At 49.4% G+C, this 25,288-nt stretch overlaps 1 protein-coding gene across 2 annotated transcripts; it reads right to left on the reverse strand.

The window, feature by feature from the left end:
• Nucleotides 1-10,681: 10,681 nt before the first annotated feature.
• Nucleotides 10,682-23,057, reverse strand: KRT72 (keratin 72). 2 transcript variants are annotated; one of them, XM_055566364.1, is made up of 9 exons: nucleotides 22,596-23,057; nucleotides 20,180-20,394; nucleotides 17,502-17,562; nucleotides 17,067-17,162; nucleotides 16,131-16,295; nucleotides 15,418-15,543; nucleotides 12,688-12,908; nucleotides 12,018-12,052; nucleotides 10,682-11,243 (listed from the first exon to the last, which is right to left on the reverse strand). In XM_055566364.1, exons 1-9 carry the CDS (start codon nucleotides 23,055-23,057, stop codon nucleotides 11,050-11,052), a joined length of 1,575 nt encoding a protein of 524 aa, XP_055422339.1. In that variant the 3' UTR covers nucleotides 10,682-11,049. The 2 variants fall into 2 exon arrangements, with proteins under 2 accessions (XP_055422339.1, XP_055422340.1); XM_055566365.1 differs by lacking the exon at nucleotides 15,418-15,543.
• Between the last annotated feature and the right edge of the window lie 2,231 nt (nucleotides 23,058-25,288).

A 25,288-nucleotide genomic window follows, 5' to 3' on the forward strand; every position in this document is an offset into this window, starting at 1 on the left:
ACCAGAGAAGACGAAATTCAGAAAGGATGTGATGCATGTCTTCAAAGATCTAAGTCCCAGAAAGAATTTCCAGGGCTCATTCTCTGGGTCACTGTAAGGACCACAGCTGTCCAGTAATGGAACAGACCCCAGGAAGGTAATGGAAATGACTATATCAAGTCTGCATGCCACCCAGCAGGGGACTGTCTGGACATTTCTGTACTGGGCAGGGACCAGGTGGTGATTACCTCGACGTTGCCTTCTCAACAGACAGAATCTTTTCAGGCAGCTGATAGTTCCTGCAGCTGAATTTTTTCTCCTGGACAAGGTTATCTGCCACATCCTAGAAGATGAGCCATAAATCAGGCTTGGAGGTGGGCCATTGACTCCCCTGGGGAGAGTGTCTCTCCTAGCGCTCCCTGGGGACATGTTCCAAGCCCAGTGACCAAGGCACTGAAGCCCATGGGTCTCACTCCTAGAGTCAAGGTAACTGTTCTGCTCCTTTCTTGATCACTTTAGGAAGCCATTCAATTTTAGGTCAGGTGAGACCAGCTTTTTGTATCTCAGGGAGCCCTAGTGGAGATAAATGTTTTAAAATTACTCCAAAAACTCTGATTCTGACCACTTTTTCAGTAATGAAATTCGGGAGCCTTGACTCATTTGAAGTTAGTAATAGCAGACTGCTTCTCCGCAGCTGGGAAGGGGGAGTGCATGAGCGGGACAGCGGGATGTGCAAAGCCCTGGACGGCTTCCTCTGAGGGTTTCCTCTCACGAAGTTCTCCGAACAGCCCCAGAGGCAGCGGTGGAAGTTTCTCCAAGGTCCCTGTCTCCTATCCTACTTGGCAGGGCCTAGCCCTAGGGCATGTGTGCTAAGTCATAATTGAAGTGGTTTCTTGTGGTTTTCTAAACCAGATTGCAAGTGCTATTGAATGAATGTCAACATATAGTGTAAACCCCTTGACCAGAGGTGGCTTTAGCCCCCAAGGAGCCTGCAGACCAGTGAGAGGAATCTATGCAAAGAACTTAACTTTGGACAAAGCTCTGGAATAAGAAAAGTTGGGAACAAAGGATTGGAGGTGTGCTGGGGAGTTAAGGACCTCTGGAAGGCTGGGCTTCGATAACTTGTGGCAGGGTGATGGACTAGGCGCTCCCAGGCAGCAGGGGGTTGAGATATTAATCACAATAATGGTAGCAATGGTGGCAGCAACAGTATCTGTTGTGGTAACAAAAAGAATCAATGTTGATTGGTCACATTACATGTGCCAGACATTGTGTGCGCACTACAAGGATTTTTAATTTAATCCTCATGTTACTGATTTCACCCTACAGTTGAAGACAGGATTATAAACGCTAAGGAACTTGCCCAAATTCACTCAGCTAGCAAGTCGAAGCTGGGTGTGGAATTCCAGTGTGTCTGGTTTCAAAGTCCATATTGCTAACCATCACCATCCTGTTATGTGATGGAGATGAAAGTTAGAGCCATAGATGCAAGACTTTTTGATGCATGAGGCATGCGCAGCAGCTATGGCTCTGAGTTCCGCATACTCATGTTTCTATATATTGTTGAGATGAGCAGATTACATGAGAAGAAGGGGAGGTTGTTCCTGAAATGGGGGCTTATGTAAGGTGGTTGCTCTAGATGAGACATCACTCTGAGGTTGAGAGAGAAAGTCAGCCAAAATGGGGGTGGGCAGAGGGAGGAAAAGACTCACTTTCATGGGGGCTATTTTATTCTACAATGCCCAATAGCTGGGCCTTCACTGAGAGGCTCCAGCTGGGAAATCAGCATGCTTCTGGGGACCTGACTCTTCCTGGGCCAAGTGTGCCCATCCACTGCCTAGTGGAGTGTGAGCCCTAATCTGTTAGGGGAGCTGGACCTCAACAAAAGAGAATTTACAGGAAAGGCATGAGACTAGGTCTTCAAAGCTGGAGAAGATTTAGAATAGAGCAAAAGCAGAATTTCAGGTGCCCAGGAAAACGCTACAGAATGAACTGGGCCCATCCATGCTCAGAAGTACCAGGCTGGGGAGAGCCAGGAGCAGGGCTAGGGGTCCCCACACTCTCTGTATTCATTCCGCAAGCAATCAGTGAGTGCTGGCATGGGTCTGGCCCAGTGCTAGGGGCTGAGCAGTAAGAGTCTAGAGTAGTAAGAGCAGTAAGATGGTGATGATGGTGATGGTCGTGGCCGTGGTGGTTGCAACACAGAAGGAAGAGGAGGAAGCAGAGGCGAACTTCCTGACGACAGTGTGGCAATCATGGCCAAACACAGGGGCCCCTCCCAGGAAATTTAATTGCAGAGAATTGCCTTTGCCACACAGTAGGATCTCTGACAGTTCCAAACTTCACCATGCGGGCTACCCTCTAATTACTCATCATAGTCCACACCCCAGTCTTTGAGTTCACAGGACTAATGAGTGTCCCAAGGCTTGAATAGATTGGTCCATTCAATAAGTAGAAAATTGAGCGCTACTCGATGAATTGCTCTAAGCTAAGCTAGACATCAAAAGAGAAACAGGTAAGACCTTCTCCTTCCAAGAAATTGAAATTGAACAGGAGGAGACAGCATATAAGCATGTGAAAGTTGCTTTGTTGTTGTTATTGCTATAGTTTAATTCCTTGTGTTTAAATGAGTAATTCAGATAAGCTGTTACTGAAATTCTGCTTTTAGAAATAAATCAGAATAAAATATATTGGTCTTCCTGAGGTGGGGGTTGGGAATGGGAAGGTGGATAGATGCACAAGCATCCCAGAGGCAGTGAGTAGCCCAGGTGGACTGTAGGGGAAAGTTTGACTTGGGAAGCAGAGGTTGCTAGGAGAAAAATGACAAAACAGGCCAAGGTATTTCCCTTCTCCCTGAGGATAGTGTGGAATCATGTGAGGGTCCTCAAGGGAAGAAACCTCACAGCGTGTGCTTTAGATTAAAGAACATGCTCTGGGTTGCATGAGGAGAACTATGCGGGGGAGACAAGTACCCTAGGGAGACCAGAAGGAGCTGAGCCCATGTGCACCATAACCTCCTGCCATCTTGGTTAAAGCTGCTCCTGGAGGGGAGAGGTCTGCAGAGCACACCACACTGGAGGGGAGTAGAAAGCAGTGCCACAAATAATCCCAAATGGACATAACCGAGGTCACGTCAAATTGGTTTGAGAATGGATGTCAAAGGTCTTTTTTCTCTAATCCATTGTCCATTTGTCTATTCCTAGACATAGTCAAGGAAGCCAGCATTCATAGAAGGTAATTAATGGAGAGAAGAAGAAGCTTGACAGATTCTTGAAGGAAGCTTGATGGGTAATAAGACTTGGGGGCAAACCGCAGCACCTCAGAATGGAGAGGACATGAAGCTGCTTTCCTTTCAAAAATGAACTCAGGGCAGAAACCAAATACTCACAGCCTGTCTGAACCAGTTTGAAAGGAGGCTGTTTTTCTATCCTCATCCAAAGTTAACTAGAACAAGCAAGAGAGTTCACTTGCTTTTCTTCCTCTCTCCCCATACCCTCTCCCAACACCCTTCACCTTCCTCACATGAAATTCCCTAGGTCTTAGGGTATCAAGTCCAACAGCAGATGGGACTGAAGCTTGGGTCAAGTTCACTGCTGCAGTCTAGAGGCCTGGGCACCTGGCAGGGGTACAGTGGGTGCAAGAGGATGTTCAGAGACTGAAGCCAAAAGTCCTGTGTTTGTAAGGTGGGAAAGCGGAAACTCTGGGCACAAAAGATGAGGGCCAGCACCCCAGGCCAGATGACTGAAGCAGCTAAAGACCATTTGGTAGGGTGACCAGCTACTCCAGTTTGCCCAGGACTGAGGGTTTTTCTAAGTGGGACATGGGACTTTCTATGTTACAACCTGGACTGTTCTGGAAAATCTGGACAGTTGGTTGCCTGACCATCACCCACCACACCACAGAGTAAAGAGTATCAAATTCTCTAGTAGTTTAGGGGGAGTCCCTGAAGTTAGAACATCTCTCCAAGTCTGAAACTTACATAGTCAAGCAATGAATTGGCCTCTCGCCATCCCCACTGTTCCCTTGCCTCCGGTCCCCAACAAACACCTGTTAACATGAATTTCCCAGATTATTAAGAAAACAGATAGCTGGATGGCACCAATATAAATTCAGTTCCACTGTCATATATTCAAGTCCTGTTATAAGGCACTATATTGAGTGAAAACCCAGACAGGCAGTCAACAGAGTCAAAATTTCTGCTTCTTGGTGCCACATTAGTATAAAGGACATTGTGTAGTAAGCTTCTGTTTATTAAAACTTAGCAGAGGCTGTTCAGTGACCTGAAATCTGGCAGCAGCTTCCTTATCACAGCTGGTCTCATAGAACTTTCTACCCATGTCTCCACACACCCCATCTCTGAGTCTGGGGCTTTCCCCACGTCTTCTTCTCAGCACCAGCATCTCCTTCTTTCTGTCTGTGGTCCAGCTCAGGAGACAAATGTTGGAGCAGTTTAGCCAAGTGGCTGCAGTGCCTTTAAATGCTTTTGTGCCAGTTAGAAAAATGTTCCCCTTCCTCTGGGCAGATGCAGCCCTTTGCCAGGGGGCACAGCTGGATTTCAGGCCCCCCACTCGCCCCCTCACCAGGCCCTATTGCTGGACACAACCCTCGCAGCCCTCAGGACATTCGTGGGTGCGTGCCCGAATCTCAGGGATAGGCTCGTGTTATACAGGTGAGTTGGAGCCTTTGGTCAGCAAGGTCTCCTGGCCTCCCCCCACCACCCTTAAGCTGGAGCCTACTTCTCCAGATCTCCACTCTGACTTCCAGTCCCCTGGATCTTTCCTCTTTGAGCTCTCGAAAGAAAGTGATGGTCCCCCGCCTCCCACCTCTGCCCACTCTGACCTCTGTCCACTGGGAGTCCTGCCCAGCTCTGCTCCCCTCTGACTTAGGGGACTGCAGACTTGTTTTTACTGTTCCCAGCCTGAGTGTCCTTTGCATTCAGCACTTCCTGGATATGCCTCACTAAGCTCCCCATTCTTGACTCTCTTTCTCCTCCTGCTCTGGCTCTTAAGGCTTTCACGGCTGGAGAGACTCCTGGTCCTGAGGTGGACATCAAGCATGCTTTAGTTCTCTTTCTGTCCTCTTTTTAGAAAGAAAAGCTCTCTGAACTCTTTACAACTCTGCCCCCGCCCCTGCCCAGTCATCACCGGAGCTTTCCTCAGCGCGAAAGCACTGAGGTATGTGGAGACAAGCGCTGTCTTGCTCTGGGAAGGACATGCTGGCTTTCATTCGCTCTTTTCAAAATACCACCAGCCCCCGTACCTCCATTATTTCATCCATCTCCTTACCTCAGACCTCCCCCCACCGCCCCGCCCTGCCCCGCAACTCCCAGCCACTTCTGGAAGAAGTTTGTAAGGTACTTTTCTAACCCCCAAGCCCCTTTATGGGGTGACTTTTTCTTTTTTTTTTTGAAAGAGAACAGGCAGGCTGGGGGCAAGGCCTTAATCTTTTTATCATGGCTGTGAAGTCTGATGCTTGATCCGCCTCTTCCTTTGCCCATTTCCAAAGCAAACAAACAGGCTGCAGGGCAGGCTGTAATTAAACCGGTTGTCCCAATGACAAGCCCTCTATCTCCCATCAGAGCCTCGAGCAGCCCACTCTCACCCCATCCAGTAGGGGGAAGTTGGAGTGGTGGGCTGGGGGCACCTGCCTCAGGTGTGGGGGAATAGCCATCCCCCCTTCCCTGTATCCATATTGTAACTAAGCCTGGGGGCAGGAGTTAGGAGAGGGGTGGGAGAAGGGGAGGAACACCCAGCAGGGCAGGAGCACCAAGGGGCTTGGATAACCACAGGCAAAGCGGGAACCGAAAGGGGAAAAAATCTGAAAGCAGGATGTCCAGAAAGAAGTGTAAGAAATAAGAAGTGTGTGTTTTCAGAAAATGAGGCTTGTCTAGCTCCCTGAGTGGTGGGGAGGGAAGAGTTGGTCCGGAGGGGAGGAGCCAAAGCCTAGAGAGGGAGGAAGATGAGGGAGTGGGGGAGGATCGGAGGGAGGCACGGGCATGGCCTGAGCCCCTATGGATCCATGACAGACTCCTCATTCTTGATTCTCTCTCTCCGCCTACTCTGACTCCTAAAGTGTTTATGGCTGCAGAGACCCCCTAGCCTCGCAGTAGAGATCAGCCTGGGTGGAAGGACGAATGACCTGCTGGCTACAGGGAACCCCCTCATTGCTGGGAGGAGGGGCCTAAGCTCCACCCACCAGGACGCAAGCCTGCCAAGGACTTAGAGGCTCAGGCAGGCTAGGCTGAGGCTGGAGTCAGCCTGTGAGCTCCTCCATCCAGAGCTGAGACCACAGCCGAGCCCCTTCAGAGAGTTGCGTCCACTTGCCCTTGTGGAGAAGGAGGCCTCAAGACCAAGCCCCCTCTCCCCAGTGTCATGGGACCCCCAACACTGAAGCAAGTGGGATATTACGTCTGGACATAATGGTGGTACCAGGATGTGAGTGGTCTGCAACGTGGGCCAGGGAACACAGAAGACTGGGCGCACTGGCTCCCACTTAAGGGAAAGGGAACAGAGGGGTAGCATGGAGCGGGAGTGGAGCTGCACATCATAACAGAAAGCCAAGGAGAGGGCTGAGAGGGACCATCAGCTGTGGGAGAGAACCTTCTGGAAATGAACATCGGCTGGGAGAGCAAAGCAGAATGAGGGAAGAGCTGTCAGCCTGGGATTGGAATCAAGCTGGAAGCTACTCTGACAGTCATGCCAGGAGTGTAGACATGGAGGGATCACTGGCTGAGCGCTTGCTGAGGACATTTTAATTCATTTCATCTTCACACCAATCCTACTAAGTAAATACCCTTATTTTTTTCACTTCACACATGAGGAGAGGCCATCCTGATGGCTCAGTGGTAAAGAATCTGTCTTGCAATGCAGGAGATGCAGGAGACGCAGTTTTGATCCCTGGGTCTAGACAATCCTCTAAGAGGAGGAAATGGCAACCCGCTCCAGTATTCTTACCTGAAAAATCCCATGGACGGAGAAGCATGGTGGGCTGCAAGTCCATGGGGTCACAAAAAGATGGACATGACTGAGCGACTGAGCACTTTGCACATGAGGAAACAGGAGCAGGGTGACTGAGCTGCCCAAGTCGTAATGATGAGCACCAAAAGAAACAAACTCTTGACTGGCCGGCTGCCAGTGCGTGTCCTCTCAGACTGGGTGATCCCTCTCCAGCCAGCAGCCACCAAGCTGTGACTCTTTTGCGCCCAATGAGTTGGGAGTAGCTTTAATCTAGAACTTGGGGCTGCATCTGGAGTCTCAGCCAGAAGGATCTGGAATCCCTGACAGAGGATGGATGGGTTGGAAGTAAGATGGAGGGATTCCAGTGATGAACCTCTAAGAGGACTGAATCCACATGGTGATGTGGATGTGCGCCAAGTGCGGAGGGAGAGGCAGGGTGGTGGAAATTAGTCTGCAGGAGAGGGGACCCTCCGCATCTCCGCTGGCCTGTGCAGCACTTGCTAAACATGAGTGTAAGGGCTGAGGGATGGTGCCTTAAGCAGGGGGCTTGTCCTACAAACAGGAGTGGTAGCGGCCCTGGAAGGGAAACAGGAGGCAGCTGGCAAAGCACAGCTCAAACCTCAGAGCAGCTGCCAACAGTGGCTTAAAAAATCTAAGTCACTCCCGGTCTCCAACAAGTCATGTCCCCTTCACCTCCTCCAGGAAGCCTTCCCAGACTGTGTTCAGCTCTGATCCCTTCCTTCCTCTGTAGCCCCTTGGCTGTGCCTCACCATGCCTCCAGGCCCAGACTGTCCTCCAAGCCCCTTTGCACTAGGGAGTGAGAGGTCTCAGAGGGTTCCCCTTGCAGCCGGGACAGGAGCCTGGACACAGTACAGGCGAGGCGAGGGCACAGTACTGCTGAGGGATGGGAGCTCTCCCTCCCAGGACTCCTGGATCAGCCCATCGAGGAAGAGCTGTCGGAAGGCCCCGAATCCTCTGACTAGATGTAAAGAGGTTCAGGCTGTGGCAATGCCAGCACTTACCACAGCCCCTACCCACCCCCTCAGTCGTGTGAAAAGAGGGATGGGAAAGAAGGAGGGGAGACAGAAGCCAGGGCCTGAACAACACAGAGGCTGGGGCCTGCCTGAGCATGCCAGGGAGCGAAACAGCATCTCCTCCAGCTGGCAGCTCCGCAGTGGGCACAGAGCCTGACCAAGGTTGTCTCACACTGTCTTGGTTTTAAGTGTCTTTCCTCCAGAGCCACAGCGTTGGAAGGTGCAGTACCTGGGGCTGATGGCAGAGGGCGGTGTAGGCACAAAATACCAGCACCAAGGAGTTACTCTTCTTGCTTGGAAATGAGCAGTTGGTGACTGAATGGGACATGTGTCAATGAATAGACCAGTGTTTGCCCTGGCCCCACACTTAGCCCCCCTGAGTCAGGTCTCTGGGCACAGTGCTGCTCTGGATTGACTGCTCATGGACCAGTGCACAGCTGGTAAACACAAAGGCCCTGTCAACACGCATTAACAGTGATTATTATCGTAACAGCTAACATCTGTTGGCTGCAAACTGTATTCCAGATGCTGTATTACTCGCATTATCCCCTTTCATATGCTCAACTCTCCTCTCCAGTGAGGACTTTTGCAGGTATGGAGGCATTGTGCATGGAAAACATGGACTGGACTCTAAGAGCTGGACCCCCAACTCTGCCATTTACTGTGTGACATTGGGTGGATTATTTTACCCTTTGAGCCTCAGCATATCATGAGTGAGATCCACATTATAGCAAAAATACCTGATGGGTTGTTGGGAGAATTCATTGTTGCCAGATATAAAGTGCTGAGAGTAGTACCTGGCGTATAGAAAGCACTCATCAAAAGCCAGCTTGTATCAACCCCATTTTACAAGGGCAGGATCTTGTACCCAGTTACAATCAGCCATTAGAAGAGCCAGGATTTGAAGCCAAAACATATGACGCTCACCCAGGACGCCAGACGTAAGATAGCATGTGTCTGACACAGTCCTGGCTTATGCCTGCTGTCTGCAGATCCAGTTTCGCATATGTCCAGAATAGAAGTGCCTCAATTTAGTTGATAAATTCTATAAATAGCATACACATGGATGAATGTAAGACACAAATCTCTTAACACAATTGTGTTGCATCACTTGCATGCCAAATCATCAGGACACACGTGTGTTACATGAGCTCTTTCTCCCCAGTGAAGGTGGGTAAGATGGAGCCGTGCATACCCGTGACAAATGTTACGCTGAGTGCTGACCAGGAGCCAGACTGAGGGCCCCAGAACAGAACACGGGGCTCTGAGGAGTGGGGGAGGGGACAGACATGGGGGCAGCTAACGTGACACCAGGAAAATAGAGCCTCAACTGTCATATGGGTTCAGGGACAGTGCTATGGATGTGCAGGGCCCCGGTCCCCACTCTTCGGCTCATCAGGGCTGTGAACGAGAGCAGAGTGCTTAGCCATCTGGGTCTCTGCTTGCTGGCCTATAATAGTGGGGGGGAGGGATTCAAGGAGTTATTGGCCACAAATCCTAATGTTCCGTCTCATTTATGCTTTTATGACTTGATGGAGTCCACATGGAGGGACCAGAAAATGCATGCCCATAGGAGGTGGCAATTCAGCTGGACCACCAAGCCTGAGCAGGCTTTCAGGAAATGGGGCATGGGCACTCGAGATTGGAAGCTATATTTGCCAAGGTCCTGAGGTGTGAAAAGTCCTGGCCTCCAGGAAGAAAGACTGGAGTATGAGGCTGGGGAATGATGAGGGGGAGAAGGGGTCACAGGCACCCTGAAGGTCACCCTCAAACAAGGCTCATCGTTGGCAGGTGGCCTTGCCCTGGAGGACTCTGCTCTTCAGCACCTTGTTCAAGGCGACTGTGTCAACTGCTTCTGAGAAAGCAAACATTCTTACAGAAACACACACATGCGTCAAAGAACACTCTTCTTACTCCATTTAATTTTTCTTCAGAGAAATCATCACTGCCTGACATATCGTGTGTTTCTTTGTTAGCTGCTGACTTTTACTCTCCCCACCAGACTGTGAGCTCCCCAAGGACAGGCTGTACGTGCTGGTTTGCTGACTCCTGCATTCCCTGTGCCTGACGATGCCAGACTCACCAAAGCTCGTCAGCCACTGCTACATGGACACAGTAGACACAGAGGCATACACAGGCAGCTGGGCATGCTGGCCTCAGACTTGAGGATGGAAAAGAATCAGCCGGAAGAAGAGGAAAGAAAGGCTGGTGTGGAGAGCAAGATAGGAGGTGGGTTGGCAAGAGACTGAGGAGGAAAGGAAGAAGGAATGACTCTGTGACAACAAGAGACAGTTGTAGGGACACTGAGGGAGCTTTTGAGAGGTCAAGCAGGAAGCTGCACTGAAACTCGGATACCTGAGAGTCCTGGGGTGATTCAGCTCCTTGATCACAGCAGCCTGAGCGTCTTTGAATGGGGGGCAACTGTTTCCATCTCACAGGGCCACTGTGTGGCCTACCTGGAGTAAGTGCCCAGGTGCCCAGGAAGACCCAAGCCTGCCCAGAGGCAAATCTGTAACAAATCTCTGCTGTGTACAAAGAGCAGCTCTCAACCAATGCCCGCCTGGCCAGGACCAGATGGCAAAGATCCGTATCAGACCAGGGACCCAGAGGGAAGCAGGAGCTGGACCAAGGGGCAACTCAGATGTCAGTATGCCGGGCAACAGATTCAACACTGAGAATCAGATGCTATTGACCATTTATTGCAGAGAAGCAGAGAAGTGGGCGTGACCCCAATCAAAGGACAATGAGAACCCCTTGACTGTGAAGACCCAGAAAGGTACAAGGACAGAGGGGCTTGCCCCTGGTCACAGAGAAGCATCCTGGGGATGTGTGTAATCTCTGCATACAGGGCAGTGACCCAGAGAAAGGTGCCCAAGGAGGACACTGAGAGAGCCCATGGCTGGACGCCCTGCATCAGAGCATCACCCCACTGGGAACAAGGAGCAGGGATGGGACCAAGGCTGTGGTTATGGAGGAAGCACTTCCTGACCTGGGAAGGGGACCCAGAAGAGGAGATAAGGACATGGTGAGATGGGTGAGGCTTGCAGCTTTCTGCTCATGAGCCAGCCTTCATCCGCCCTTCATCTTGAGGCCTTTTTGGTTACACAGCTACTGCCTGAGGTTTTGGCAGGAGCATCCTTAAGCTCGCTGCCTCCACAGCTGCCTTTGGTTTTGACATCCACCGCTGAGGATTTATAGCTGTAGCTGCTCGAGGCACCGAAGCCCATGCTGAAGCCAGTGCCTCCTGCCCCGGTGCTGGTGTTGCTGATGACGGCTGCAGTCAGCAAGAAAAGACCCAGTTCATTCAGCCTCCTGGGACATCCTGATCATTCCCTTAGTTCTCTCCCCTTGGGTGGCTTCACATGGAGACACATTCTCCATTGTCTATTTTTAGTTTACTAAGAGATTTTCATCAGCACTGGTCATTTTTCATGTACTTGACCCCATGTATTTGACCTTTTCCTAATTAGTCTATGTTGATCTATCAACGTCAGACTGTAAGCACTAGCAGAACTTATCAGTGAATTTCCGTCTGGATAGGACCAGATGAAGAAAGGCACTTCAAGGAGGCCTTCTAACGCCTCTGCTAAAGACAGTGGCTGCTGGGAGTACCCTACACTAGAACCCTGCGTTCTCTCTAGCTTTTAAATCTGCAGGAGGTTATTTCTGCTCTTTTCATCATTCAGCCAGTCAGGCTCCTCTCATTCCTTCTAACTTCAATCCAGTACCTCTCTTATGGACTGGCCTCAAAGAAATGGAATGTAGTCATTAAGCATCATTCTTACAGTAGACTTTGGGACTATATACTGTTGGATATCACTTGATCTCCCTACAAGTTATACTTCTGTATAACCTGTATTAAAATAGTATTTCACAATACTGTTTTTCTCCTTCATTACTAAATCCAGCTCCCTCTTTGTGCCCCTAAGTCCCCCCCTTAACCCACTCTGTTATTGTTATTCTAACTTTTCTTTGGTGTCATGAAAATAGAGGGGCTTTGACTTCTGGTAGGTGACCAAGGGCTGAACTAGGTACTGCAGATACTCACAGATGCTCACGGAATTCGGATATTCACCAGACATCCTGCAGAGGGAGAGAAAAAATCAGATAAACCTCCCTAAACCTCTTTGATCCAGGGAGATCCCTCTGTGAATCAGCCTCTCCTCTCAGACGTGCCTTCCACTCCAGCCCAGCCTTCTTTCTTCCCAAACACCCAAGTGGGACCTCTCAAGAAACAGAGAACTAAGACGAAAAGTCTGCTGCAGGGAGTCAGCCTCCCCATAAAAGTGGCTTTGGGATTATCTAATGTGTGGGATAATTGTGCTCCTGCTTCCAACTAGTTATGCCTTTGGTCTGAGACAATTAAGAGGAGTGAGCTCACATCCTCACTGGGCCTCACGCTTTGCCAGAGCAACCTTGAACCTGGGTGACTTTTGGAGACCGTCTTGCCCCTCCCACTAGCCTCAAGAATGAATCATGAAGGGCCAGGGATGCTCTATTTCTCAATGTCTTTGATTCCTCCCGTGCCACCTCTTTGGGATGTTTACAGTCCTGTCCTTCCTGCTGTCTAACTCTGGTCTTTCCTACCGCACCATGTCAAAACCATTTTAATAGAGTTTCACCTCAGTAGGACCTGAACAAAACCAAACTGTTTGCCCTCAACCTTCCTACTAAAGCACAGAGATAATGCTCCAAACAAAAGACATCCTCCCCCTCACCTGCACTCCTCGCCCTCCAGCAGCTTGCGGTAGGTGGCGATCTCCATGTCCAGGGCCAGCTTGGTGCTCATCAGCTCCTGGTACTCACGCATCATCCTGGCCAGTTCCTCCTTGGCCTGGAGCAGAGCGGCCTCCAGCTCATCCAGCTTGGCCCGGGCGTCCTTCAGGGCACAGTCACCCCGCTGCTCAGCATCGGCAATGGCCATCTCCAGGTTGGAGCACTGAGGGGCAAACGGATTCAGTGCTTTGGGTCAGAGCATAGCTCTGAGATCCTGCTCAGAAGACCTCCCTTCTTTTGATCCTGATTGATGATAAATGCTTTGAGGTCCTTCTGGTTTTCCCATTTTGTCAACATCACTAGAGGTGATGTCTAGAATCTGTCCATCCCCCCCAACTCCAGGCACAGTTCAGTCCAGCTCATGCCATGGCATGTAAAGGTGGAGTGCCCTTATCTTGAGAGAGAGGAGGGGAAAGGTATTGATTGAGAAGGTGACCAGCTGGGCACATGGCTCCATCGTCTCCCTCCTAGTCTTTAACATCAGCTGTTCTGCCAACCTTAAAAAGTCTACCAACCCTAAAAAGTCTCTGGGTCACTGGCCTTAATTCTGCTCTATAGTGTAAAAGATATCTTGGGAGATACTGTACATAGTGGAAAAAAATAGGGACCAATCAATTTCCTATTAATAAAATGTCTATCCAATAAACCTATCCCACAGAGGATCTGGCCTCCCAAATTGCACAGAGACTCATGCTACAAGGCAACAGCTTCCAATAATACTTTTGCATAACTAACAGGTTTTACTAGTTTACAAACTTCACTTTTAGGTGTTACTTGCAGAAGCAAACTGCAGGTGGGCCTCAGCGCTGCATCCAGGGGAAGCTGGGCAGATGGAGGGGGTGTCTTGGGCCTTTCAGTCATGAGCGTGTTTCCCAGTCCCTGGGTTAGGCTTTAGTGGGATCTAAGGATCTGTCCCCTTCTTCTGGAGTCAAAGTTGCTTCACTCCAAGGACAGCAGCTGGTCCTGAGGCCAAATGGAATTTTTCACTGCTGTCCAGGTGGCGCTACCCTCCTCAGCCAGGCAGGCCCCCAGCCGTACAAGCATCCCCAGTGTTTCGGGTAAGGGTTCACAGCCTCAGCAGAAGAACCTAGGACCCAGCTACTGAACCGGGGAAAAGCACCACCATCCTCAGGACTGTGGAGACCTGATTATTTGGGAGGATGCAATAAACTCTACAACTCGAATTCCACCAAACTGTCCTCTGTTCTTTCTCACTGACCGAGATCCTGCAGGTGAACCTGGGGGACTCCAGAAGCTTGGGTCTTGTGAATGTGGCATGAGTTGAAAGGAGGACCTGAAATGTTGGTTCCTTTGAAACAATCAGCAGCTGCATTCTGGAGCCACTGGATGCAGAGTCTGCATGTTTAAATGTGGGCTTCTTTGGTGGAGAGGTCAAAAGGCAGGAAAGCACCTTGGCTGAGAGCCCTCAAGAGGAGCCATCCTGGGGACCAAGCATCAACAGTGACCCCCACTGGCTCCCCGAGGAGGACATCTCCCCTGACCTCCAAAGCACGGTGGCCTTTTCATCACAAATGTCATTTTCTGGTAATAAGTTTGCCTAAACAGGTACACAGAGCATTTTATCAGATAAATAGAGTAATTGGGTACCAAAGGTAGCTTCAAACACCTTGTGTTTTTCTTTCATTTATTTGATTTTGTTTATTTATTGGAATTTGATTAAATACAAACACCATAGGTTCTTAATTAGTCTCTTTTCTTTCCACTGTTGGAGGAGGGGTGTGTGTGTGTGTGCGCACATGTACGTGCACAAGCAGGGCAGAGGAGGGAGGGAGATAGGGAACTTGACTTGCCCAGGAAGCTGAGACCTTAAATCCTTGCATCAAACTCCACAAACTTTGGGGGATTCATGAGTTTGCTTGCTTTGGAATCACAAGCGTGGCCCTGTATTGTGTTCCTATGGGCTGCGTTCAGTGAAGCGCCCCCTACAGACAACCACAGGAAAGGGCAAACGCTGAGCAGAGCCCTGTGCCAAGACGTGCTGGGTGTGTGTGGTGGGGGTCAGGGTGTCGCGGCGGTCTTCCTTCTCCACTTCTAAAATGCACTGCTGACTCTCCTTCCTCTGCACGGACTCATCGTGGGAAATTTCCAAACCTTTTTGCCAATTGCACTGGGTCTAAGGTCCACTGCCCTCTTTGAAGACTGCCCATAATCCACCCATTCCTACCTAGGGGTGTCCTGGTCCCTGCCACCCACCCATCATGGACCTTCTGCTCGGGGTGGGCGTCTTTCCTTCTAGCACACATGCCCACCTCACATCCACTGCTCCTGTGGGTTCCTTCACCAGACCCCCTTTCCTCACCTTTCTGCCTTCCATCCCAAGGTAATCCACTTCCTACAGGAAGCCTCGCTCGGGTCCCCATTCATCCAGAGCCCCTTGGAAGCCCTGCAGCACTTAGGGAGTGTGATGCCCAACAAAGGATGCTACATGTTTCCATATGGATTCCTACTGTTCTCTCCTGAGAGACCATGTTTTACCCTTTTTAATAATGAGCCTCTTACAGATTGGTGCAAGATCCTCACCGTGCTGGGAAGGGCAGGATGCTCTTCTCATCTGTATAGTCTGGTACAACTGCTCTCATACTGTCTGTACCAAACCATAATTGCTCTCAAACCAATGAGTGCTGTCAGCTGACTCCTTTCATAGAACCCACCTGCTTCTTCACGTTCCCAATCTCTGAGCGGATCCTCTGGATCATCCGGTTGAGATCTGAGATCTCAGCCTTGGTGAGTTTGAGGTCATCCCCGTGCTGGCCCGCTGTGGCTTGCAGCTCCTGGATCTGAGATTGGGGAACAAGAGATGAAGAGCACAGGACAGTTGAGAATTCAGCCCTTAGGGTGTTGGAGGAGAGGGAGAGTGATGGGGCACCATTCTCCTTATCTAAGCAGCACAGGCACAAGAGGAGGAGGGAAGAGGGGAGAGGGAGGGGGAGAAAGACAACCCTTTCCTTCTGGTTAGGAAGGCCTGGCCCCAGCTCGACAGGATCCTCGGTTTCTGAAACATGAGAGCCCTGATGGAGTCTGAATTTCCTGTCCTCGTTTTGACAAAGTTGGAAACAGAAGGAAAGCTGAGATAGTGGATTGTCCACAGAAATGGCATCAGAATCTCATTGAAGCTGTGACTGATGTGGCCTCAGCTGTCAGCAAGGGCCTTGGCTGGGGAAGGGCTAAGCCCACACACGGCCCCCAACACCTGCCAAGACTGTGGTGGATCTCTCTGGACCACAGGAAGGCACTTCCACAAGGCCCAACTCCAAGAAGCAGGAAGTCTCTGCCCAGCCCCAACACACATGCACGCGCACACACAAGCACACACATGCATGCATGATGACAGGGTGGTAGCTGTGGTCTCTGGGCCTCAGCTCACCTTGGTCTGGTACAGCGCCTCGGCCTCGGCCTTGCTCTTCAGGGCGATCTCCTCGTACTGGGCGCGGACCTGGGCGATGATGCTGTCCAGGTCTAGGTCGCGGTTGTTGTCCATGGACAGGATGACGGATGTGTCACTGATGTGGGACTGGAGCTGAGCGATCTCCTGGAGGACAGTTAGGGGAGGGGACTCAGTTAAAGGTTTCCCAAGGTGGGGGGGTCCCTTTTCTTGATCCTTTCCAGCAAATCCCCTGCTTCCCCTTCCTGCCCCTCCTCGGCACATGAGCTCTGCCTTCAGCAGAGGCCTGCAGTGCTCAGGCCTGTGGGTGTGAGATGAAAACATGGAGCTTTCCACCCAGCATGGGACTGCCCTCTCCATCACACACGCAGGACTCCTCCCACCCTACCCACTCTCTCTGCACCAACAGCCACCATGGATCAGTCTGAACTCCTTATGTGGCACTCGGTCCTCTAGAGTCACCAATGAACCCCCACTACTCTGGGCCCCTCATACTTTAGCACAACTCCAGCTCCAGGTCTCCCCTCATTTTGCTCCTTCAAGCTGGAGTCCATGCCCTTCCCTGAACCCACAGGAATCTTGCTCACCTTTCTCCTGGAACCTTCACCAACACCCCAGGCAGAATTCACCATTCCGCTGCTCTCCCAAAGCTCATTAACATGCTGTTTTCCCTACAGGACTATGGATTCCTAGAGGACAGGAATAATTTCTCCTCCATCAAGGTCTCCTCAAAGCCTACCCCCACTGCTCAGCACATAGTAGGGCCTCAGCAAATGGCAGCTGTACTGACAATGTGGGTCAGTACAGAGGTCAAAAGGCTTCTCTGCCAACCTTTGGTCATGTGACCATCCAGGCCAAGGGCCAGAAACCACTTGCAAGAGGAACAGACCACACCAGAGAGCTCAGCAGGGTCCTTACCCCTTCATAGAGGCACTTCAAGAACTTGATCTCATCTGTCAAGGAGTCCACCTTGGCCTGGAGCTCGATCTTGTTCATGTAGGCGGCATCCACGTCCTGGGGAACACAGAGAGGGACCTGCCTCTCCCCCTGCCCTCCCTCCTGCCACAAGGAGCCCCAGATTCCCTGCTCTGTCCCCTTCCGCCATGCTTCACAGGGAGGGCCCGATCCCTGTGCAAAGCCACAGCTGCACCTGGATCTACAGTTGAAAGCTTCTGGAAGCATCACACTGCCCAGGCAAGGGGCTTGAAGAGATGAGTGGGACATTAGAATCCTAGCCATCTCTGCTAGAGACTAAGTGACCCCTAAGGGCCTTTCCTCATCCTACAAACATCCTCATGCCAGGCGTCTAGGGAGCCCCCCGGCTTCTTCCCGCCCTCCCCACCTGCCTCTTACCTTCTTGAGCATCACAAACTCATTCTCAGCAGCTGTGCGTCTGTTAATCTCCACCTCGTACCTGTGTGGGGCAAGAGAAAGGAGCGTCACCAGTGGGACAGTTCTGTTCTGCAAATGCTCACTGAGCAGTGAGCGATCGCCTCTGTGCCAAAAGCTGCAAGGCAGTGACCCACAACCTGCGCTGTACGTTCCCCCAGGGCACGGAGAGCCTTCTCAAAGAGGATGTGACAAGGACAGCTTTAAAGGAATCAATGTGCAGCTCCTTCGCTCATAGTCAGGCTACCCTAGAATGTATCTACTTGGGAACACATCTGTGATGGAGATATCATGCATGTTCTGCTGTCCCACCTTCCTCGTGACAGCCGAAAGTCTCCCCACCTGCTGGCACCTTGGTACAAGCCCTAGCCGGGGGAGAAACCTCCGAGGCAACAACAAAAAAATGCTATTCCCACCTTCACTCTGTAAGTTATGCCTGTTTTTTACACAGGTGAAGCAAGGTCTTGGAAATAGGGTGTTTGGATGAGGGTGAGATATTCTCATTACACATATTGTAGCTTGGAGGGTCAAGAGCACCGATCATTTCACTTAAAGATCTCACTATTCCATCCCTTACTATTATCAAAGAACATGTCATCTTCCCCCAGGGGCTTGTAGATAGAGTATAAATATATAAGCAGAAAAGGGGTAGGTGGGGAAGGGGTGTGGGGCTGGGGTCTCACATTCCCTCTTCCCCTCTTGCCTTGCCTCCTATCCATGCGGCCTTTTGTTTAAAAAGAATAAAAGGATTCTTTAAAGAACATAATACAGGATATTTGCAAGAGCAAACAAAACAGAGCATTGGAAAGAAATGATCTGTGCCCCCAAAAGGGCTATTTTTCATACACATTAACTTGAGCAGTTCTTTTCAGCTCTTTACTTCCTAGGTCATGTCACTGGCTGCCAAGAACATAAAGTTGTGTTGGATGGCTGAAGTAGTACAGGTTAGTGAAGTGGGCTATTTAAAGCATTTAAACAGTGGGGCATTTTCTGAGACTGCCAGATTTTTCTAGTTACACTGGGTAAAACACAGGAAATAGCTTATAGGATTTATCTCAGATTCTATGTGTTTTATTCAAAAGATAATTGAAAACTCCTTTCTATCAAGTTACACTATGAAATAGTTGTTTCCATCGCAATTTTATCTCATATTATCTTACATGTTATCACATTATATCCATCCTATTAACAAAAATAAAAGTATATGCTAATTGAAGACCAATTAGCTTTTAGCACCTTATATCTTTCTATGTCATAAAATACATTGGAAGAGTTTGATCATGAGGGCTACCAAAATTGATGACATTCCTGTATTATAAATAACTTCTCATCATTTACTTCTAAAAATTGAATATCAGAGTTCAATATACACATACAACATTTATAAAGAAAAACTGCATTTTACATTACTATGGACTTAATAAATAACATATAATTTTTAAAAACAGATTAAAATGTATAATTAAAAGTTAAACCATGACAAAGTACCCATGGATTTATCTTGTTTTAGAATGAAGATGTTTTAATTATGTTAAATCTGCATCCTTTTAATCTTTAATGTTTTCAATAACCTACTGTACAAGATGTGACCCTTAGTTTATTGCTGAGTGGATTTTAAAATAGTCCTCAGTGCGTGTTTATATTTTGACTTGAATTTAGATATGAAGCCACACTTCTGATAGAAAGCAACTCTTATTTCTCTGGTTTGACAACGAAAGCTAGATTTCCAATTAAGCTAGATGATAGATGCCCTCTATAAATTAAATGAACCAAAATTTTGGAAACTGTATTTGAGCGTGTACACATATTTAAAGAGGGGGCTCTCTGGAGGTGTTCTTTAAGCCTGTCCCCACAATCTGTGTGCTTTCAGAAGTCCAGGACTACGTCACCGCCACCTTCAGGGGCTCCATACAGAGCTCAGGCCAGAGTTCCACTTCAGGGGGACTTCAGTAGAGATGGATGGGCAGATCAAAAGTGAACCAAGAAAAAAAGCTGAGTTCCAACCATCTTCACCACCTTGTGGAAGAAGTCACCTATCCCCCAAAATCCTAACACCTGGAAGCAAAACACCAAAATATCAGGTCACACCAGGCATGGGGCATCACTCTCTCTCCTCATAGGTTCAACTTAAAAGGAGAAACCATCTCCCATCCAAGCACACTCTCAACTGTTCTCTTTAATAGTGGAATTCAGCAGCATGGAGATGCCTCACCATGAAAAAAAAAAAAAAAACTTTTAAAAACTCATTTTTGCTTACCTTTAAGATGTGTTCTGAGATTGGAAGGATGTCTCCTTTTATAGGAGTCCTGGCAACTCCTATAGAAAACCTCACTCAGGAGGAGCTACAAAGCCATTTGGGTTGTTCATCTGGTTTTGAGACAATTCTCTCCCCCCCACCCCACATTCTTCCATTTCCAATGTTTAAAATGAGCACATCATCTCCTGGGCAATTTGGAGCACCATTTTGGGTAGATCTTTTCTCTTCCTACATTTCATCCTGTCTAGATCTCTCTCCCTCCCTTACAAGAAAGAGTAGTAATGATATCAGCAAAGGATTCAAGAAAACAAAATTGCTGGCTCCAAATCACAACCTCATCTATAATCAAGACCTTCCAGTGGTGTTTCTCCACCTCTCCACTCACCTCTTCTTATAGTCCTCCACCACATCACGCATGCTCCTCAGCTCCGAGTCCAGCCTCACCCGGTCCCCCGACAGCGTCTCCAGCTGCTTGCGCAGGTTGCTAGTGTAGCCCTCGAGGATGGGCTCCAGGTTGTTCTTACAGTTGTTCAGGTCCAGCTGCTGCAGCAGCTCCCACTTGGTCCCCAGCACCTGGTTCTGCTGCTCCAGGAACCTCACCTGGAAACCAAAGGTGGTCATAGCCCCCAAATCCCCCCAAGTACTCTTGCCTCTCAAGAGTGAGGACAGGGCCCCAGAAATCAGAAGGTGTCATCCTGCAGTGGGAGTCAGGAAAGAGCAAGGTTCCTCAGAGAGTGGATTCAGCCAGAGGGACACACCCACCTTGTCTCTAAGACAAGAAACAGGATCCAGTTTTAAATGAAATCAGGAAGTGGGTGTAAGCAATGCTGTCTATCATCTGCCACCATGACTTACATGTGGTTAAGGCAGCATCTTTTACTATAAATGCTGGTGTTTTTGGAGTGAAGGGAAATGAGAAGCAGGAAGAAATAGTGACTGGGGAATGGCACTGGAAAGTCACTCTGGTAATTTGCATGTTCTTTCTTATATGCAGTCTAAATTGCTCCTGGTTTGTTTCTTTCATTGGTTTTGGAAGCAGATTGTCACATCTTTAAACTCAACATTCAAAAAAGTAAGATCATAGCATCCGGTTCCATCACTTCATGGCAAATAGATGGGGTGGGGGGGGGGGATGCAAGCAGTGACAGATTTTATTTTCTTGGACTCCAAAACCACTGCAGTGACTGCAGCCACAAAATTAAAAGACACTTGCTCTTTGGAAAAAAAGCTATGACAAACCTAGACAGCATATTAAAAAGCAGAGACATCACTTTGCCAACAAAGGTACGTATAGTCAAAGCTATGCTTCTTCCAATAGCCATGTACAGATGTGAGAGCTGGACCATAAAGAAGACTGAATGCCAAAGAATTGATGCTTTCAAATTGTGGTGTTGGAAAAGACTCTTTTTTTTTTTTTTTTTGGAAAAGACTCTTGAGAGTCCCTTGGACAGCAAGGAAATCAAATCAGTCAGTCCTAAAGGAAATCAACCCTGAAGATTCATTGGAAGAACTGATGCTGAAGTTCAAATACTTTGGCCACCTGTTGCAAAGAACCAACTTATTGGAAAAGATCCTGATGCTGGGAAAGATTGAGGCTAGGAGAAGGGGATGACACAGGATGAGATGGTTAGATAGCATCACTGACTCAATGGACATGAGTCTGAGCAAACTCTGGGAGACAGTGAAGGACAGGGAAGCCTGGTGTGCTGCAGTCCATGGGGTCGCAAAGAGTCGGACACGACTGAGCAACTGAACAACAATCACATCTTTACAAATCTATTCATACTTGATGGAAGGTTTCTCATTTTTGTACTGAATAACGTCAGGCCTCTGCTATGCCAACATTCCTCTTCTTACCAATCTTTTTAGTTATTTCTTCCACTGCCCTCTGTCCTCCAGTACTTCACTTCCTCTTCCCAAGTACAGTTGGGAGGGACACAGGCTACTGTCGCTGCCTCTTCTATTACCCTGGCACATTGCTTAGCTTTCCTCTATCTTAATTTGCGCTTCTGCAAGATAGAGTGATGACTAAATCATGGGCTGATAAATGAGAAGCACTTGGGTCAGCGCCAGGCACTGAGGAGTGTCAGCTATTATTAGTATCATATCCCTCATGGTCTAGATCTTTCCAGGTGGAGACGAGAGAAGCCCATTCTTTGTCTCCTCCCATTCAGCGGGGTCACTGCCTATGACTCCAGAGCCATCTTCTCTGTTGCCCCAATTTCTGGACATACACACACCTACACAACATACACACACACAATTTGACATGCCCTCCTTCCAAATCTTCTCCCCTCAGCACCTTCACTGTTCTAACTCTTTCCTCTCACCTCCTCCAAAAACCTTCCTAGTTTACATCCTTATCCCACTTCCCACCTTCCAGGTCTTTCTCACCCACCAGGCATCCTGAACTGGGACACCCCCTGTCCTGGAACTGAAACCCATCTCTCTGTTTGGTAGTGAGAGCCCTCAGGGGGCCCATTATGCATCTCCTGCCCCTGACACCACCCTCCCTTTCCTGAGTCTTTTCCTGCAAGGAAGGAAATGAAGCTCCCCTTTAAGGGGGAGGCGGGTGAAGGTATGGCAGACACTGTTTTAAGCACCTCAGAAACATCCAATTCACCTTCATTATAACCTTATGGGGTTAGAGCTACTCTTGTGCCCATTTTACACAAGAGTCAAGGGAAGTTCAGAGAGCATAACTAACTTGCCCAAGTTCCCACGCCACTGGCAGGGGCAGAGTGAGACCCGCATGTACACTGGTCACCAAGGCACGGACCGGTAGACGCTCCAGCACCAACCTTGTCAATGAAGGAGGCGAACTTGTTGTTCAGAGCCTTGATCTGCTCCCGCTCCTGGGCGCGCACTTTCTGGATCTCTGGGTCCAGCTCCACGTTGAGAGGGGACAGGAGGCTTTTGTTGACGGTGACCTGAGGGATGCCGCCCGGAGGGCACACGGACGGACACGCGGGCCCCAGCCCCGCGCTGCCGAAGACGGTGCCCACAAAGCCTCCCCGGCGGCCACCACCCGTGGCCACGCAGGAACCCAGTGCAGAGCCACCTCGCCCGGCCGCGGAGCTCAGGGCCAGGCGCCTGCCGCCCCCGCAGTTGAAGAGGCTTCTGCTGCCGAAGGTGGCCGTGCCCTTGATGCCGCTGGCCCGGAATGAGGCGGTGCTGCTGCTGACCCGACTGGAGATGATGGCAGAGCAGCCACTGAAGGCCAGGCGCTCCCCACCGGAGTAGAGGTTCAATTGGCGGCTCATGGCTGAGAGGTGGAGGTCAGGGGTTTCTGGGTGGACAGGCGAGGAGCACAGAGCAGCTGGGCTTTCTGTCCCTGCTCAGTCCTTAAATAGTCAGAAGGCTGGGCCAGCTGGAGTCAGCCTAATATGTAGTTCGTGAATATCTTTCAGGCCACCTAGGGCCTCTTGGTTCTCCATTTATGAAATTACCATCTCTCTTCTGAGATTTTTGTCTCTTCCACCCTGAACTCCCTATGAATTCCCTATAAAATGGTCCGGAACCCTGCATTTGCTCTGCTTATCTCCTGCATTATAGTAATTTGGCTGCCTTATCTCCCCTCACTGCCCTGCAATCACTGGGGTTATCCCTGCCCAGATCTCCAGTGGAAGTTCTCAGTGGGTCTGGCCTCTTTGAGTAGAGGAGGGGCAGGGTAATAGGGTAACAGATGTCCAGGCTGGCTCTGCTTCAGAAGGACATGAACAAGGTCAAGAATATTCCAGAGAGTCCTCCTTAGTCTGTCCCCTGCTCTCTGCCCAGAAGGAAGTTCCAAGGGTAGAAACTTCTGATCCGTCTGCAGGGACTTCTCAATCTGGGAGACCAGACACGGTGACAAACAAGGCTAGTGAGAGCTCTGGTCACAAGTGCTGGCAGATGGTTTTGGGCCAGAGCTAAAAGCTTTCTCCAGAAAAGCATTTCTGGAACAAGAGTTGGGGAGATGTTATCTAGGATGGAGGGAAGAAGGCGGCCTGGGGAGATGGCACAGGAGAACTTTAGGAAGACGGCCTTTCTTGAGGTTTAGGGGTTGTTTCATTGTTGTTTGGTTTACTTTGGAGGTTTTTGATTTGTTTTGTCTTTGGTTTGTTTGTTTGGGTTTTATGTTTTGTTTTTAATAGTAGAAGAGGATCATTCCTCCAATCAAGGAAACTTTGGTCAGGACATTTGCTGCCCTGACACCTCTGATTCTGGATCAACACGTGATGGACTCTCAGGAACAGGTCAGAAAAGGCCAAGGACAACTCCCCCAGTCTGAAATTAAGACTTCAATTCTAGAACCTGATTCCATGTAAGCTCAGGAGCATCTTTCTTCGATCTAACTCAACTTCCTTTTTTCCAACTGGAGTTGCCTTCAATTCTTCTCTTCTATGAGAAACAGTTCCTTCCTGCTCCTCTGGCATCCACGGGGTTCTGTTTCATCACTCTTATAGCTCAGTCTGTCTGAGTCCTAGAACTCTATCCCATTCCTCCATCAGATTGACAGGTCCCTCTGGATTAAGGTCCTTCCGTCCCTGCTCCCCCGAGTTCAGCCAAGGCCTTGGCATCAGAGACACTCAGGACAAATGTGAAACAGACTGGATGTCAGGACAAAGCTCATGTTGTGTCTTCTACTCTTCGGTGGAGCCTCAGCTTCCCTTGGGACCCTAATGGGCCAGCCAGATAGTGCCTGGGGGTAGATGACTGACACAGCCTCCACTGAACCAATCACAGAACATAATAACAGCCAAGGTGTTTACCCCACAGGGAACAAGGCTCTGGGGACAGTGTTGAGTGCTGGAAGGTGGCGCCAGCCACAGATAAACAGATAGAGGAGTCTGGGGTGTTCTGGGGGGCAAGGGGTGGGCTCTCTTTGCTACCTAAGAGGAGATGCTGTAGTCCATTCTCTCTGGAAAGGGGAGGACATCAGTGTGACTGGGTGATCATTAGGCCGTTCAAGAAACTCAGGATTGTGCTTTCCACAATCTTATGAAAATGAGATTTCTCCCTCTGCCCTATGATTTTAGCCAGTGTTTGTTTTTTGTTTTTTTTTCCCCCTATGAACACAAAAATTAGTTTATAAGTTCTGGTCACTGAGTTTAAAAAAAGGTTTTAAATTGAAGCAGGAAAAACTTACATAGAATTGGCTTTCAAAAGGAGCCTTTGAAGTCTCCCTTTTCCTGGACACCTTCTAAGAAGCTGAGACACTTAGCCATCTGAGACCAAGCCATTTCTGCCCAGAGTTAGGTGTTGGCCACCCCTAGGCAGGAACAGGTAAGGGAACAGGTAAATGACCTTTTCATATCCTCCAGTGAAGGGTCAACTGGCTGGATGAATCAAGAACTCCTCAACCCTCAGGCTCACCTTAGAGATTATGAAAAGGCAAAAGTGACACATCCAGGCTTCAGAGACATCAGATATGTGAGGATATGGGCAGGTCAAAATGTGGCTGAAGCCTGACAAGCAGGGTTCTCACTGCACCTGCCCCTGACGGCAGCTCGCT

The sequence above is a fragment of the Bubalus kerabau genome, chromosome 1 (genome assembly GCF_029407905.1).
Source record: "Bubalus kerabau isolate K-KA32 ecotype Philippines breed swamp buffalo chromosome 1, PCC_UOA_SB_1v2, whole genome shotgun sequence".
Taxonomy (NCBI): domain Eukaryota; kingdom Metazoa; phylum Chordata; class Mammalia; order Artiodactyla; family Bovidae; genus Bubalus; species Bubalus kerabau.